Genomic DNA, 17,020 nt, shown 5'->3' with positions numbered 1-17,020 from the left:
TCACAAGTAGGCTAACAATAACACTGCAATGAAGTTACTGTGAAAATCCCCTAGACGTCACATTCCGGCGCCTGTTCGGGTACACAGAGGAGGAATTCAGAATGTCCAATTCACCGAACAGCACGTCTTACGGGACTTGTGGGAGGAAACTGGAGCACCCGGAGGAAACCGCAGACACGGGATAATGTACGGACTCCGCACAGACAGTGACCCAAGCCGGGAATCGAACCTGGGACCCTGGTGCTGTGAAGCAACAGTGCTAACCACTGTGCTACCGTGTCACTGCATTAATTGCATAATATGACAAGCGGAGGGAGGGAAGCAATCACTTCGCTTCGCAATCCCTGACCTACCGTACGTAGCCTGTGGTTCCAATACACCCATGCAACAAGGGGTCTTTACTTACCGATTACGAGGCGAACACCCTCTCTCCCAGTTTGCCATCTCGGCTTCAAACGCGGCTGGTCCACTCATCACCACCCCATTTGCATGTGCTGTGGAGAAAACAGAACGTATTTGTGAAGAAGTCTGTTCAGGTTATGGACAAATCGTCCATCAACATCACTTGTGTCAGCCAATGAGTTAGAAGCGGGCAGCACCCTCACCAAACAGTGGATTTCACACCAAACAAAGCCTACTTTATTTTAACTTCAGCAAACTGAAATTCCAGCAATGCCTTCTGCTAAAAGCTGGGTCAATTCTCCAGCAAAAACGCAGTAAGTGGAGAATAGTTTACACGACACAAATTCTGGACGCGAAACAGATCCCAGTCGCATTTTTACAGTGCGGCCTACAGATGTGGGGAGGGGGTGGAAATTACCCAATCATCTCTATTCTGGGTGGGTGTAGTGGTGTCACTGTTAGCAGCTGTTTACCCATCCCCGAGGAGCATTACACATTGAAGAGAAACAGCGGAGAACTGTTAAAGAGCACTTACTCTCTTTGCCAGAAGCTGCCAGAACACTGTGCTTAATGGATCAGAGCCAGATTCAGAAGGTCATGCAATCTATTTTGACAAGTGATCAACTTGCAGTTGCACAGGTCCAACAACCCCACCCAGGCCACCAATAATTCCAAAGTAAAGAAACGGTTTGGGTGTCAACTTCACCACCTGTCCCATCCAAGAGGAAATTTCATCACCAATTTTTCTGGGAACATTCCCCACTAAAATTTGAACCCACTGCAATGAGATTCTTGCACCAAGCCTTCACTCATGAGGAAAGCTTAAACTTTTTTTAAAAAATATAAATTTAGAGCACCCAAACTTTTTCCAATGGGCAATTTAGCGTGGCCAATCCACCCAGCCTGCACATCTTTGGGTTGTGGGGGCGAAACCCACGCAGACACGGGGAGAAAGTGCAAACTCCACACGGACAGTGACCAGAGCCGGGATCGAACCTGGGACCTCGGCGCCGTGAGGCAGCAGTGCTGCCCGAAAAGCTTAAGCTTTACCATTCCTCCACAGTCCTCGTGGACCCCGAGAGCACAAATGGTGTCCAGTAAGGTCGGTGTGTCTGTCTAAGCTCTTTGAACGAGCTAGGCAATTAGCCCTGCCTCCCGCTCTTCCCCACCTTCCTCCAGCCCTGCAATTTTATCCCCTTCGCGGATTTATCCAATTCACTTCCAAAGCTGACTGAATCTGTTTCCACAACCCATTCATAGAGCCATGAGAGTTACAGCACAGAAAGAGGCCCATCGGTCCATCGTGTCTGTGCCAGCCCTATCTAGCACCGATCTATTCTAATCCCATTTTCCAGCACATGGTCGGTAGCCTTGGTATTTTAGGTCACAACAAATCACTGCATTAAAGTCTCTTCCTTATTTCACCTCTTTTCCCCCGACTAGTTGACTACAAGGTGAAGGAAATCTTCAAAAGTTTGAAATCTAAAGATGCAGCTACCTTTAGATGATGTAAGCAGAAATCCATGCATTTGGACCCAATAAATGCATTTTAATTTTGTGTTTAAGTTAAATATTTTACTTGTGTTCACAGGATCACCAATCATCTATTTAAGTGGACCTCGTTCCCCAATAGTCTGGGTAAGTAAAGTTGCCATAGCCTCAGATGACCTATGGCTGCTTTCCCCTTTGAGGGGGAGAGCTGACTGGTGACGATTTAACCTGATCACACCTCAGGCGAGGGACAAGGTTGAGAAGGCAGGGCCTTCGTGAATAACCTCAGCCGATACGGGAATTGAACCCACGCTGCTGGCCTTGCTCTGCATCACGAACCAGATGTCTAACCAAGTGAGCTAAACCAGTGCTGGGTACATTGTCTGGGTACCCAGACATATAGGGAGCGATTCTCCGATATGGAGGCCAAGTGTTCGCGCCGTCGTGAACGCCGTCGCGTATCACGACGTCTTGAACAGGGCCCGGGCATGACCTATTCTGGCCCCCATAGGGGGCCAGCACGGCGCTGGAGCGGTTCAGGCCGCTCCAGCGTCCTTACGCGGCGCCAAATGGGTGCCGCGCCAACATGCGCAGTTGGGGCAGCCCAATCCTGCGCATGCGCCGTTGGGCCGCGCCATCCTGCGCATGCGCGGGGAACATCTTACGCACGCCGGCCCGTCACCAACATGGCGCCGGTGTTCTCGGGCCACACGTGGAAGGAGGTAGGCCCGGGGGAGGAGAGGCCGGCCCGCCGATCTGTGGGCCCCGATCGCGGGCCAGACCCCATCGGAGGCCACCCCAGTGATGGAGCCCCCCTCCCACCCCCACAGGCCGCCCCCCCCCAGCGTTCCCGCAGAGTTCCCGCCGGCAGCGACTAGGGGTGGACGGCGCCGGCAGGAACCTGTCGTGTCGTAGCGGCCACTCGGTCCATCCGGGTCGGAGAATCACCGCTCACCGGTTCTCCCGACGGCCCGGTGCGAATCGCACGCCGCAGGTTTCTGGGGGGTTGGAGAATTGCGTGGCGCGATTCGCACGGCGCCCCGGTGATTCTCCTACCCGCCGTTTGGGGGGGGGGGGGGGGGGGGAAAGAGAATAGCACCCATAGTCATAGAATCCCTACTGTACAGGAGGCCACTCAACCCATCAAGCCTGCACCAACATTCTGAAAGAGAACCCCCACCTAGGTCCATTCCCCCACCCTATCCCCGTAATCTCACCTAACCTAAAACATCTTTGGACACTAAGAAGCAATTTAGCATGGTCAATCGACTGAACCTGCACATCTTTGAACTGTGGTAGGAAACCAGAACACACTTAGGAAACCCAAGCAGACACATGTGCAAACTCCACCCAGTCACCCAAAGGCTGGAATCGAACCCGGATCCCTGGCGCTGTGACGCTGCGGTGCTAACCACTGTGCCGCCCAATTTAATTCAGTGACTGAATTAAATTTATAACTCCATCACTCAGATAATTTGAAACTAATAGACATTTATATAACAAAGGGTGGGCAAAAGCGCTTGGTGCTTAAAAAAAAACCCAGAATAATTCAATCAATGTAGTAAAGACGCTTCTCCCCGAGCTATTTTTAAACACACAGCCACGATTGTTCACGTCTTAGATGGCAAAACTTGCCACAGTGTCACTTTCTTTCAGCAGTTCCTCTGCTGCCTTCAGACTATCTATCTACTGATCTTATTGCCCAGTGCCCTGTATGAGACCAGGCCTCCAACCACAGAGCTATATCCGCCAAAGTCACAGACACCCCGCCCCCAGCACTTCAGAGCCAAGGCAAACCAACATTATTCGGGGTCAGAGTAGTCGAGCAGTATTCAACTAGTCCATTTCTATACGTGTTCACTCCCGGGCTACCAGGGACGCAAAGGCCAGAATTCCGGCCTCTTTCGCCTCCTGCACTCCCGGTTCCTCTGCCACCCCAAATATTGCGCGCCCCCAGCCCGGTTTGACCCTGGATCCTACCACCCTCGACACCGTCCTCGCTACGCCCTTCCAAAATTCCTCCAGCGCTGGGCATGCCCAGAACATATGGGTGTGATTTGCTGGGCTCCCTGAGCACCTAACACACCTGTCCTCACCCCCAAAGAACCGGCTCATCCTTGTTCCGGTCATGTGTGCCCTGTGCAGCACCTTAAACTTCCTGCATCACCTCCATGAACCTTGATATCGAGAAACTCATTGGTCTCTGTTTTGAACGTGCTCAGTGACTGATTCTCCGCAGTACACCAGCACAGGGAATCGCAAAGATTCACCATCGGTGGTGAAGAAATTACTCCTAATCTCAGTCCTAGATGGCCTACGTATCATTCTGAGACTGTGTCGCCAGGTTCTAGGTCCCACAGTCAGGGGAAAAGTCTTTCCCTGCATCTACCCTTCAGCACTCTGAAAGAACTTTTCTATGTTTCAATTAGATAATTTCTCATTCTGCTCCAGGCAGAGCGGTAACACAGTGGGTAGCACTGTTGCTTCACAGTTCCGGGGGCCCAGGTTCGATTCCCGACTTGCGTCACTGTCTGTGCGGAATCTGCACGTTCTCCCCGTGTCTGCGTGGGTTTTCTCCGGGTCCTCCGGTTTCCTCCCACAAGTCCCGAAAGACACGCTGTTCGGTAATTTGCGCAATCTGAATTCTCCCTGGCGACTAGGGGCTTTTCACAGTAACTTCATTGCAATGTTATTGTATGCCTACTTGTGACAATAAAGATTATCATGAACAAGAATACTCAAAGCCCTTTGGACAGCAAGTCTTCCCAATATCTCACCATTTAAGAAACACTCTTTATTTCTGTTTTTCCGACCAAACCGGATGATGTCACTTTTTTCCATATGCTACATTCTTGCCCATGCAGTTAGCCTGTCAAAATCTCCTTGAAGCCTCTTTGCACCCTCCTCACATTCCCATCTACTTTTCATCATGTTTAGCACAGGGCTGTTTAGCACAGGGCTAAATCGCTGGCTTTGAAAGCAGACCAAGGCAGGCCAGCAGCACCGTTCAATTCCCGTAACAGCCTCCCCGAACAGGCGCCGGAATGTGGCGACTAGGGGCTTTTCACAGTAACTTCATTTGAAGCCTACTTGTGACAATAAGCGATTTTCATTTCATTTCATCGGCAAACTTGGAAATAGTACATTTGGTAAACTTGGAACTACAACATTAGGTCCCCACATCTAAATCACTGCTATAGATTGTGAACAGCTGGGGCCTTCTTGCAGTGTCCCACTAGTCACAGCCTGTCAACCAGAGAATGATCCTTCTATTCCTACTCTTTTTTGTGTCCATTGCCATTCCTCACCCCTGCCAGTATATTCGCCCCAATCCCACATGCTCTAATTTTGCACACTAACCTCCAGTGTGGGGCCTTAGCCATGGTTGGATTACCTTTCCCGCTGGGTTTTGGAGCCTCAAAAGAATGTAAATTTGTTGCAAACCATGTATTAATTCTTTAAATGCTAGCCATTATCTACCAATCATCATACTTTTTAATGTATCAACCGCAGCCAATTTGCCGCTCCTACCTTCCCAGTTTCCATTGTTTCGATTCAAGGCACCAGCTACAAATTGAAATACATCACTTCCAAACCTGTATGTAAAATTCTATCATACTGTCTCCATCATTCATTTATTTCCTCTATAATCCTCACAGATGCATTTAGAAGGAAGCTAGATAAATGCAAAAGGAAGAAATAGGTTACGCTGATCAGGTTAGATAGAGGGAGCTTGGGGAAGGATGCTTTGAAGCATAAACAAATATGGCCTGCTTCAGTGCTATACATTCTTTGTAATTTCTTATCTACAACAATAATGGAAATTGTTACTGTAAGCTGGTCAATGAAGAGGAAAAAAAGGAGGGGGAATGATTGCATCGTAAGACGGCTAGAATGTAGCTTGCATAGTTTCGCGTGGCTCAATATTAAAACAACCACAATCTATTTTTAAAATATATATATTCACCTCGTTTTAAAAAGTTAACACAGTTATAGGTCTCCTTCCTCTTCCACGGGTGTTGACTCTTTACTGGGATATAATCTCACAAATGTCAATATCTGTCCAGTTTCTGAGCCAAATGGTCTTCATTCCTCCACAAACTTGGGGACTGAGTAGACTGTCAATCAGGGAGGATGTCAGACTTAAGACTGAGCCAGCACTCCTCCCAATTCTTGGCACAGTCCCATGTTGTCTACTGCACAATTTCTTCTCCCGCCCCTGGCCCAACAGGAGATCCAGAGTGCAAGTAACGTTGTGTGGCATATGTGGCACACTTCAGGTGTCACACATGCAAACAACCAGGAGAAATAAGCCAGCCAGCCTTTCCTGCTGATTGCTGAGAAACTTGTCCAGCAATCCCTTCGAATTGACATTAATTACCCAAATTGGCAATTAACCTCCTAACATGCTTAGTTACAATAAGACCGTCCTTAATGCGCACAGCTCCCATTAGCAGCAGGGTATTTGGTGTGATATGCTTTATTGCTTCTGCGTTATAAAACAGACTTACCATGAACGATACTACAGGAGATTGGCTTGCTGGTATGGAAAACAGAATTTGAAGTTTACTCTCAGAATGCGAGCATCTCTCGCTGCCCAGTGAGAAGGTGCTGATGGACCTTCTTGTGCTTTAAAACAATTGAGTGACTTATGAGGCCAAGTCTGAAGGCAACCATGCTGGTTTGTACTTGGGGTTGCCTATAGAACATAGAACATTACAGCGCAGTACAGGCCCTTCAGCCCTCGATGTTGCGCCGACCTGTGAAACTACTCTAAAGCCCATCTACACTATTCCCTTATCGTCCATATGTCTATCCAATTACCAGTTGAATGCCTAGTGTTGGCGAGTCCACTACTGTTGCAGGCAGGGCATTCCACACCCTTCCTACTCTCTGAGTAAAGAACCTACCTCTGACATCTGTCCTATATCTATCTCCCCTCAATTTAAAGCTATGTCCCCTCGTGCTAGACATCACCATCCAAGGAAAAAGTCTCTCACTGTCCACCCTATCCAATCCTCTGATCATCTTGTATGCCTCAATTAAGTCACCTCTTAACCTTCTTCTCTCTAACGAAAACAGCCTCAAGTCCCTCAGCCTTTCCTCATAAGATCTTCCCTCCATACCAGGCAACATTCTGGTAAATCTCCTCTGCACCCTTACCAATGCTTCCACATCCTTCCTATAATGCGGTGACCAGAATTGCACGCAATACTTTAAATGCGGCCGCACCAGAGTTTTGTACAGCTGCAACATGATCTCATGGCTCCGAAACTCAATCCCTCTACCAATAAAATCTAACACACCGTACGCCTTCTTAACTGTCATGATATTCAAACACACACATCATGATGGACACACCAACAGGCAAATCAGAGCACACAACACCACAACCAATCACAGACAAGAACACCAACCACATAAAAAGCACGAGCACGACACCTGGTGGTCAGTAGGTCTGGGGACAAAGAAACAGAGAAGAGCTGTTACAACATCACAAGCAGGGAACCCCCACGTGCAGAGTGCAAAGACAAAACTGTACATAGTAAGTTTGAATAAAATAGCGTTGTACCATATACAACCGTGTTGGCTCATCTGTGTGTCAGAACACCCAACACCACATGGTACAGGAGTGGATCGATACCTGCCTACTAACCTGCCATTCTGGACATGGACCGCACCGACAAACCGCAGCCGTTGCAAGTCGCGGGGAACCTAGGTACCAATTGGAAGCTCTTCAGGCAGCGATTTGACCTGTACATCCGTGCCACCGAAAAACAGAGTGCCTCGGATGAAACGAAGATTGCAATGCTCCTCTTCTACGCAGGTCAGCACGCCACCGACGTCTTCAACTCACTGGTGTTCGAAGAAGGCGAAAACCAATCCAAATATGACACGGTCATCCTCAAACTGGACCAGCACTTTCAAGTTGAAGTAAATGAAAGTTTTGAAAGATACCTCTTTCAGCAACGCCTGCAAGTTAAGGAGGAGCTTTTTCAACCCTTCTTGACGCACCTCCGGATTCTAGCGCAGTCCTGCGGTTACGGCACCACCACAGAGTCCATGATCAGGGACCAGATTGTTTTTGGCGTTGCCTCTAGTGGCCTATGCCAGCAGCTTCTTAAAATAAAAAGCCTCACCTTAGCGTCTGCTGTGGAAGCCTGTGTCCTCCACGAAAATGCTACCTGCCGTTTTGCCCGATTTCAGGCGTCCGAGTTGGCACGGAGGGGGTCCCCAGCCGTCGAATCGGCAAGCCAGGCCGCCCATGACGTCGAACGCATCCAGGCCGTCGATTACTTCCCGACCCACGGCCCGGACGACAGCGGCCGCTTCCCGCGCTTTTCGCGGTCTCCCGCGCAGGTGCGCGCCAAAAATAACGGCCACAACGAGGGACGCACTGCGCAGGCGCGCCCACCGCAAGATCGCACTGCGCATGCGCAGTGGCGCAACGAACGCCGTGACGTCATGACGTGCGGCAATTGTGGAGCTCTACATTTAAAAGGGCAATGTCCTGCAAAAAACCGACAGTGCCTCAGATGTGGCAAGATGGGCCACTACGCAGCCCACTGTCGTTCGGCTCAACCCATGGATCCGGCGCATCCTCGACAATCTCGCAGACAAGTCAGGACCGTCCAGCCCACGCATCAAGACTTCCAGTTAAGTGATGCAGATGACCAGGATGCCTTCCGCGTTTCCGTCATCGATGTCAACAAGGTCAATGCCATCAATCCAGCCGATGAGTGGTGTGCCACCCTGACGGTCAACCGATCGCGCGTCGCCTTCCGTCTGGACACCGGCGCATCCGCCAACCTGATTGCATATTCTGCAGTCCAGGCCATGAAGGTCAAACCACCCATCACGCCATCCCGGCTCAAGATGGTTGACTATAACGGGAACGTCATCCCGTCCATAGGATCTTGCCAGCTACAGGTAACTCACAAGATGCACACGGCCACACTCCCCTTCGAAGTTGTCGGCTCATCAAAGGACTCGTTACTGGGCGCACAGGCGTGTAAGGTCCTTCACCTGGTACAGCGCATTATGTCTCTCTCTCCAGATGAGATATCCGACTTCCCGGATGCTGAGTTCCACGCAAATCTCCATTCCCTCCTTGCTCACAACCAGGAGGTTTTTGAAGGCATGGGGACATTGCCATACACGTACAAGATTCGACTCAGACCGGACACCATCCCTGTCGTTCACGCACCTCGCAGGGTTCCTGCGCCACTCAAAGACCGCCTCAAGGTACAACTGCAGGTTCTTCAGGACCAAGGGGTCCTATCCAGGGTCACGGAGCCCACGCCATGGGTCAGCTCCATGGTCTGTGTAAAGAAGCCCTCTGGCGAGCTCCGTATATGTATAGATCCTAAAGATCTGAATAACAACATCATGCGGGAACACTATCCCATCCCGAAACGAGAGGACCTCACCAGCGAGATGGCGCGAGCCAAAATATTCACCAAATTGGATGCGTCCAAAGGATTTTGGCAGATCCAACTGGACCCGGCCAGCCGAAGACTATGCACATTCAACACCCCTTTTGGCAGATTCTGCTACAACCGGATGCCATTCGGCATCATTTCAGCATCTGAAGTTTTCCACCGCATTATGGAGCAGATGATGGAAGGCATCGAAGGGGTACGTGTATATGTGGACGATATCATCATTTGGTCCACCACTCCGCAGGAACACATGCATCGTCTACGACGTGTCTTCACCCGCATACGACAAAATGGCCTGCGTCTCAACCGTGCGAAGTGTGCCTTCGGCCAGACGGAGCTGAAATTCCTCGGGGACCACATCTCAAGGTCAGGGGTCCGTCCCGATGCAGACAAAGTTAGCGCCATCACAGCCATGCCACGACCGGCTGACAAGAAGGCTGTCCTAAGATTCCTGGGCATGGTCAACTTCCTTGGGAAGTTCATTCCCAACCTGGCTTCTCATACAACAAATATGCGCCATCTCGTAAAAAAATCGACAGAATTCAACTGGCACCAATCGCATCAGCGGGAATGGGAGGAGCTCAAGCACAAACTGGTCACGGCACCAGTGCTGGCCTTCTTTGACACGACTCGCCCTACAAAGATCTCAACAGACGCCAGCCAATCTGGTATTGGAGCGGTACTCCTGCAAAAAGACAGCACGTCGTCATGGGCCCCGGTTGCATATGCCTCACGAGCCATGACCCCTACCGAACAGCGCTACGCGCAAATCGAAAAAGAATGCCTGGGCTTGTTAACTGGACTGGACAAGTTCCACGACTATGTGTATGGCCTGCCACGATTTACGGTCGAAACTGACCACCGCCCCCTGGTCAACATCATTAACAAAGACCTGAACGACATGACTCCTCGCCTCCAGCGCATCTTACTTAAACTCAGGAGGTACGATTTCGAACTGATCTACACTCCGGGGAAGGATCTCATCGTGGCGGACACTCTTTCCCGAGCAGTGAGCACACCACCAGATGCGGAGGGGTTCGTGCGTCAAATTGAGGCACACGTAACTCTGACAGCAGCAAATCTGCCAGCTGATGATCCTAGTCTGGCCCACATACGCGCAGAGACGGCGACTGACCCCCTTCTGCAGCGAGTGATGCGCCACATGACGGAAGGGTGGCTCAAAGGGCAGTGCCCCCAGTTTTATAATGTGCGAGATGATCTTACCAACATAGACGGGGTCCTTATGAAATCAGACAGGATCGTTATTCCGCACAGCGTGCGCCAGATGATTCTTCATCAACTACACGAAGGCCACTTGGGCGTCGAAAAATGCAGACGAAGGGCCCGGGAGGCGGTATATTGGCCGGGTATTAATGAAGACATAGCCAACATGGTGCTCAACTGCACAACCTGTCAGAGGTTTCAGCCGGCGCAACCTCCGGAAACACTTCTACCACACGAGATGGTGACGTCCCCCTGGGCGAAGGTGGGTGTTGACCTATTTCACGCGCTCGGCAGGGATTACATCGTTATTATAGACTACTTCTCAAACTACCCGGAAGTCATGCCTCTCCATGATCTGACGTCGTCCGCAGTCATTGGGGCCTGCAAGGAAACATTTGCTCGCTATGGCATTCCAAGGACTGTCATGTCAGACAATGGACCCTGCTTCGCCAGCCGTGAATGGTCGTCCTTTGCCGCAGCATATGGTTTCACTCATGTGACATCCAGCCCTCTACATCCACAATCGAACGGGAAGGCTGAAAAGGGTGTCCACATCGCCAAGCGGCTCCTGTGCAAGGCGGCTGCTGCCGGATCGGACTTTAACCTTGCCTTGCTGGCCTATCGATCGGCCCCGCTATCCACGGGTCTCTCGCCAGCGCAGCTACTAATGGGTCGCTCCCTCAGGACGACGGTACCTTCCATCCTGGCACCAACAACAGACCATGAGACGGTTCTTCGGAACATGCAAATGCAGCGTGATCGCCAGAAAAGTCGGTACGACACACGAGCGACGGACCTGCCCCCCCTGTCCTCCGGAGACAAAGTACGCGTCCATCAACCGTATGGTGGCTGGTCAGCACCGGCCGAAGTCCTCCGACAAGTGGCTCCCCGCTCGTTCCTGGTTCGCATGCCGGATGGTTCAGTGCGTCGCCGCAATCGGCGCGCCCTTCGCCGACTTCCACGCTCACAGCCACACAGTACGCACACGCCAGATCCTCAACAGGCTCCCGAGGATGACTTTGTGGAGCTGCCGCACATCACGCCCTTTCCATCGCCACCCATGGCCATGCCTGCACAGCAGCCGGTGGTTCTTGATCCACCCTTGAGGCGGTCAACCCGAACTCGTCGCAAGCCCATTAGACTGGACTTATAATACCGTTCATATGTTTAACAAGTTGCACAATTTTACATGATAACCTGTTGTTGTTTATCGTTCCAGATGTCGTCTGACTGGACAACTGTTCAAGTTTTTTTTTCTTCTTCTCTCGTTCGCATTTATGTTATGTTATGGTACAACTTGGTTCATGTGACGCACCCGACATCGCCCCATGTACATAGTTCCGTCATATGCACATGCTGCACACGACACACGCACACTCTTAGATGCACTCACGACACGATCATATTTATTACCACGTAGGCACATATCTTTGTAAAAAGGGGGGATGTCATGATATTCAAACACACACATCATGATGGACACACCAACAGGCAAATCAGAGCACACAATACCACAACCAATCACAGACAAGAACACCAACCACATAAAAAGCACGAGCACGACACCTGGTGGTCAGTAGGTCTGGGGACAAAGAAACAGAGAAGAGCTGTTACAACATCACAAGCAGGGAACCCCCACGTGCAGAGTGCAAAGACAAAACTGTACATAGTAAGTTTGAATAAAATAGCGTTGTACCATATACAACCGTGTTGGCTCATCTGTGTGTCAGAACACCCAACACCACATTAACAACCCTATCAACCTGGGTGGCAACTTTCAGGGATCTATGTACATGGACACCGAGATCTCTCTGCTCATCCACATTGCCAAGAATCTTACCATTAGCCCAGTACTCTGTCTTCCTGTTAATCCTTCCAAAATGAATCACCTCACACTTTTCTGCATTAAACTCCATTTGCCACCTCTCAGCCCAGAGCTGCAGCTTATCTATGTCCCTCTGTAACTTGTAACATCCTTCAGCACTGTCCACAACTCCACCGACTTTAGTGTCATCTGCAAATTTACTCACCCATCCTTCTACGCCCTCCTCCAGGTTATTTATAAAAATGACAAACAGCAGTGGCCCCAAAACAGATCCTTATAGTACACCACTAGTAACTGGACTCCAGTCTGAACACTTCCCATTAACCACCACCCTTTGTCTTCTTCCAGCTAGCCAATTTCTGTTCCAAAATGCTAAATCTCCCTGAATCCCATGCTTCCGTATTTTCTGCAGTAGCCTACCATGGGGAACTTTATCAAACGCTTTACTGAAATCCATATACACCACATCAACTGCTTTACCCTCATCCACCTGTTTGGTCACCTTCTCAAAGAACTCAATAAGGTTTGTGAGGCACGACCTATCCTTCACAAAACCGTGTTGACTATGTCTAATCAAATTATTCCATGATTATACACCCTATCTCTTATAAACCTTTCCAAGATTTTGCCCACAACAGAAGTAAGGCTCACTGGTCTATAGTTACCGGGGTTGTCTCTACTCCCCTTCTTGAACAAGGGGACAACATTTGCTATCCTCCAGTCTTCTGGCACTATTCCTGTTGACAAAGATGACTTAAAGATCAAAGCCAAAGGCTCAGCAATCTCTTCCCTCGCTTCCCAAAGAATCCTAGGATAAATCCCATCCGGCCCAGGGGACTTATCTATTTTCACCCTTTCCGGAATTGTTAACACCTCCTCCTTATGAACCTCAAGCCCTTCTAGTCTAGTAGCCTGAATCTCAGCATTCTCCTCGACAACATTGTCTTTTTCCTGTGTGAATACTGACAAAAAATATTCATTTAGCACCTCTCCTATCTCCTCGGACTCCAAGCACAACTTCCCACTACCGTCCTTGACTGGCCCTACTCTTACCCTAGTCATTCTTTTATTCCTGACATATCTATAGAAAGCTTTAGGGTTATCCTTGATCCTACCTGCCAAAGACTTCTCATGTCCCCTCCTGGCTCTTCTTAGCTCTCTCTTTAGGTCCTTCCTAGCTAACTTGTAACTCTCGAGCGCCCTTACTGAACCTTCATGTCTCATCTTTACATAAGCCTCCTTCTTCCTCTTGACAAGTGTTTTGACTGCCTTAGTAAACCACGGTTCCCTTGCTCGACCACTTCCTCCCTGCCTGACAGGTACATACTTCTCAAGGACACGCAGTAGCTGTCCCTTGAACAAGCTCCATATTTCCATTGTGCCCATCCCCTGCAGTTTTCCTCTCCAGCCGATGCATCCCAAGTCTTGCCTTATCACATCATAATTGCCTTTCCCCCAGATATAACTCTTGCCCTGCGGTATATACCTTTCCATCACTAAAGTAAACGTAATCGAATTGTGGTCACTATCGCCAAAGTGCTCACCTACCTCCAAATCTAACACCTGTCCTGGTTCATTACCCAGTACCAAATCCAATACAGCCTCGCCTCTCGTTGGCCTATCTACATACTGTGTCAGGAAACCCTCCTGCACACATTGGACAAAAACTGACCCATCTAAAGTACTCGAACTATAGCGTTTCCAGTCAATATTTGGAAAGTTAAGGTCCCCCATAACAACTACCCTGTTGCTTTCGCTCCTATCCAGAATCATCTTTGCAATCCTTTCCTCTACATCTCTGGAACTTTTCGGAGGCCTATAGAAAACCCCTAACAGGGTGACCTCTCCTTTCCTGTTTCTAACCTCAGCCCATACTACCTCAATTGACGAGTCCTCATCAAATGTCCTTTCTGCCACCGTAATACTGTCCTTGACTAACAATGTCATGCCTCCCCCTCTTTTACCGCCTTCCCTGAGCTTACTGAAATATCTAAACCCCGGCACCTGCAAGACTCATTCCTGTCCCTGCTCTATCCATGTCTCCGAAATGGCCACAACATCGAAGTCCCAGGTACCAACCCATGCCGCAAGTTAACCCACCTTATTCCGGATGCTCCTGGCATTGAAGAAGACACACTTTAAACCACCTTCCTGCCTGCCGGTACACTCGTGCAACTTTAAAACCTTACTCATGACCACTACTCTCAACCTCCTGTATACTGGAGCTACAATTCAGGTTCCCAAGCCCCTGCTGAACTAGTTTAAACCCTCCCGAAGAGCATTAGCAAATTTCCCCCCCAGGATATTGGTACCCCTCTGGTCCAGGTGTAGACCATCCCGTTTGTAGAGGTCCCACCTACCCCAGAATGAGCCCCAGTTATCCAGAAATCTGAAACCCTCCCTCCTGCACCATCCCTGTAGGTGGACTGGACGGAGTCAGGATAGCAGACTTCTTTCCAAAAAGATCATCCATGAAGCTCTGGGTTTCTACAACAATCTGACAGTTTTAAAAAATGTCTCTTAAATTTAAAGTGCCCAATTCCTTTTTTCCAATTAAGGGGCAATTTAGCGTGGCCAATTCACCTAAGCTGCACATCTTTGGGATTGTGGGGGTAAGACCCATGCAGACACAGGGAGAATGTGCAAACTCCGTTCTCTTCCCGTAACACTTCCTGTAACAGCCTCCCCGAACAGGCGCCGGGAATGTGGTGACTCGGGGCTTTTCACAGTAAATTCATTTGAAGCCTACTTGTGACAATAAGCGATTTTCATTTCATTCACACAGATAGTGACCCGGAGCCGGGATCGGGACTACGTTCAAATTCTCAAACTGACACGTTTTAGGTGACATGAGGAAAATCATTTTTTTTTAATAAACGCAGCGGGTGGTTCGGATCTGGAAAGCACTGCCCGAGAGTGTGGTGGTTGTAGATTTAACTGTGCCTTTAAAAAGAGAAGAATTATCTGAAGATTAAAAATTTCCAAGGCTACGGGGAAAAAGACAGAGGAGTGAGACCAGGCGAGTTGCTCTTACAGAGTGCCGGCATGGACACAGTGGTACAAATGGCCTCCTTCTGTGTTATAACCTTGCTATGAACTCTCAATGTGTGGATTATTAGTCCAGGCCTCCGCATTACAAATCTAATACTGTGAATATGACACTAATGTACCAACCAAAGAACAACAGGCAATCAGAGGAGAACTTCACAGTATCATCAGAGAAGACCAATTCAAAATGCTACTTTAGTCAGTAGTCTAAGGCACAACCCAAGATGCTAGGGGCTGATTTAGTGCACTGGGTTAAATCGCTGGCTTTGAAAGCAGACCAATGCAGGCCAGCAGCATGGTTCAATTCCCGTACCAGCCTCCCCGAACAGGTGCCGGAATGTGGCGACTAGGGGCTTTTCACAGTAACTTCATTGAAGCCTACTTGTGACAATAAGCGATTTCCATTTTCAAGACAACAGCCGATGGCCGAGTCTGCCGTTACACAGAAGAATTAGGGGAAAGCTCTTTCATTTTGCACCAAATGCCAATGGGGTTGCCAGGCAATTCTGGAGTCAGCGTCTGATCTGAATCCAGAACAAAACGGAACACGATTTCCTTCAAGAAACTCTCATTCCCCTTCATCCAGAACAAGTCAGGACCTGACCCTGAATTTTGATCTCCCACGACTGAATCAGTATGAAGCAGAATCCACATACTTCCAATTACAACAAATTCAACAGCACTGCAGCGATGCTCAGAAACAGGCAAGAGAATTAAGATTAAAACATATCTGTGGAGCATACATCATCAGGTAGTGAGGCCAGGATCGCCAAGGGAGTATTAGCAAATGAGTGATCCAAGAACATTAAAAACATGTTTTAAATAACCGCAATATCATAGAAGATTATCATAGAATTTACAGTGCAGAAGGAGGCCACCTGGCCCATCGAGTCTGCACCGGCTCCTGGAAAGAGCACCCTACCCAAGCCCACACCTCCACCCTATCCCCACAACCCAGCAACCCCACCCAACACTATGGGCAATTTTGGACACTAAGGGCAATTTATCACGGCCAATCCACCTAACCTGCACATCTTTAGACTGTGGGAGGAAACCGGAGCACCCGGAGGAAACCCACGCACACACGGGGAGGACGTGCAGACTCCGCACAGACAGTGACCCAAGCCGGAATCGAACCTGGGACCCTGGAGCTCTGAAGCAATTGTGCTATCCACAATGCTACCGTGCTGCCCTATGACAAAGACAAAGCAACTTGATCACCTATCAGAATAAACAAGTTGCTTATTACGAAGAGAAACAAAACAAGGAGCAGTGAGGGGCAGAACGATGGGGGAAAACATTAAACTGCCTTTGAACAACCATCTTCAGTAGCCATTGGGTAAACATTCTCTGAAGTTTTTGTTTTTTTCCAATTAAGGGACAATTTAGCCGTGACCAATCCACCGAGCCTGCACACCTTTGGGCTGTGGGGGCGAAACCCACGCAAACACGGGGAGAAAGTGCAAACTCCACACAGACAGTGACCCAGAGCCGGGATCGAACCTGGGACCTCGGCGCCGTGAGACTGCAGTGCTAACCACTGCGCCACCGTGCTGCTCCATTCTCTGAAGTTTAACACAATCTTTAA

The 17,020-nt window shown here is 49.4% G+C and overlaps 1 protein-coding gene across 3 annotated transcripts in view; it reads right to left on the bottom strand.

Annotated features, from left to right (window-relative positions):
- Nucleotides 1–17,020, bottom strand: part of LOC140399277 (G-protein-signaling modulator 1-like) — a 386,887-nt gene that overhangs the window by 260,266 nt on the left and 109,601 nt on the right. For all 3 annotated transcript variants that reach the window (XM_072488747.1, XM_072488745.1, XM_072488750.1), the window contains one exon: nt 407–494. In XM_072488747.1, the coding sequence (XP_072344848.1) occupies nt 407–474 (68 nt within the window). In that variant the 5' untranslated portion in view covers nt 475–494. Of the gene's footprint in view, nt 1–406; nt 495–17,020 lie in introns of those variants that run through there.

The sequence above is a fragment of the Scyliorhinus torazame genome, chromosome 22, assembly GCF_047496885.1.
Source record: "Scyliorhinus torazame isolate Kashiwa2021f chromosome 22, sScyTor2.1, whole genome shotgun sequence".
NCBI lineage: Eukaryota > Metazoa > Chordata > Chondrichthyes > Carcharhiniformes > Scyliorhinidae > Scyliorhinus > Scyliorhinus torazame.
This window is presented reverse-complemented; position numbering and strand designations above follow the sequence as displayed.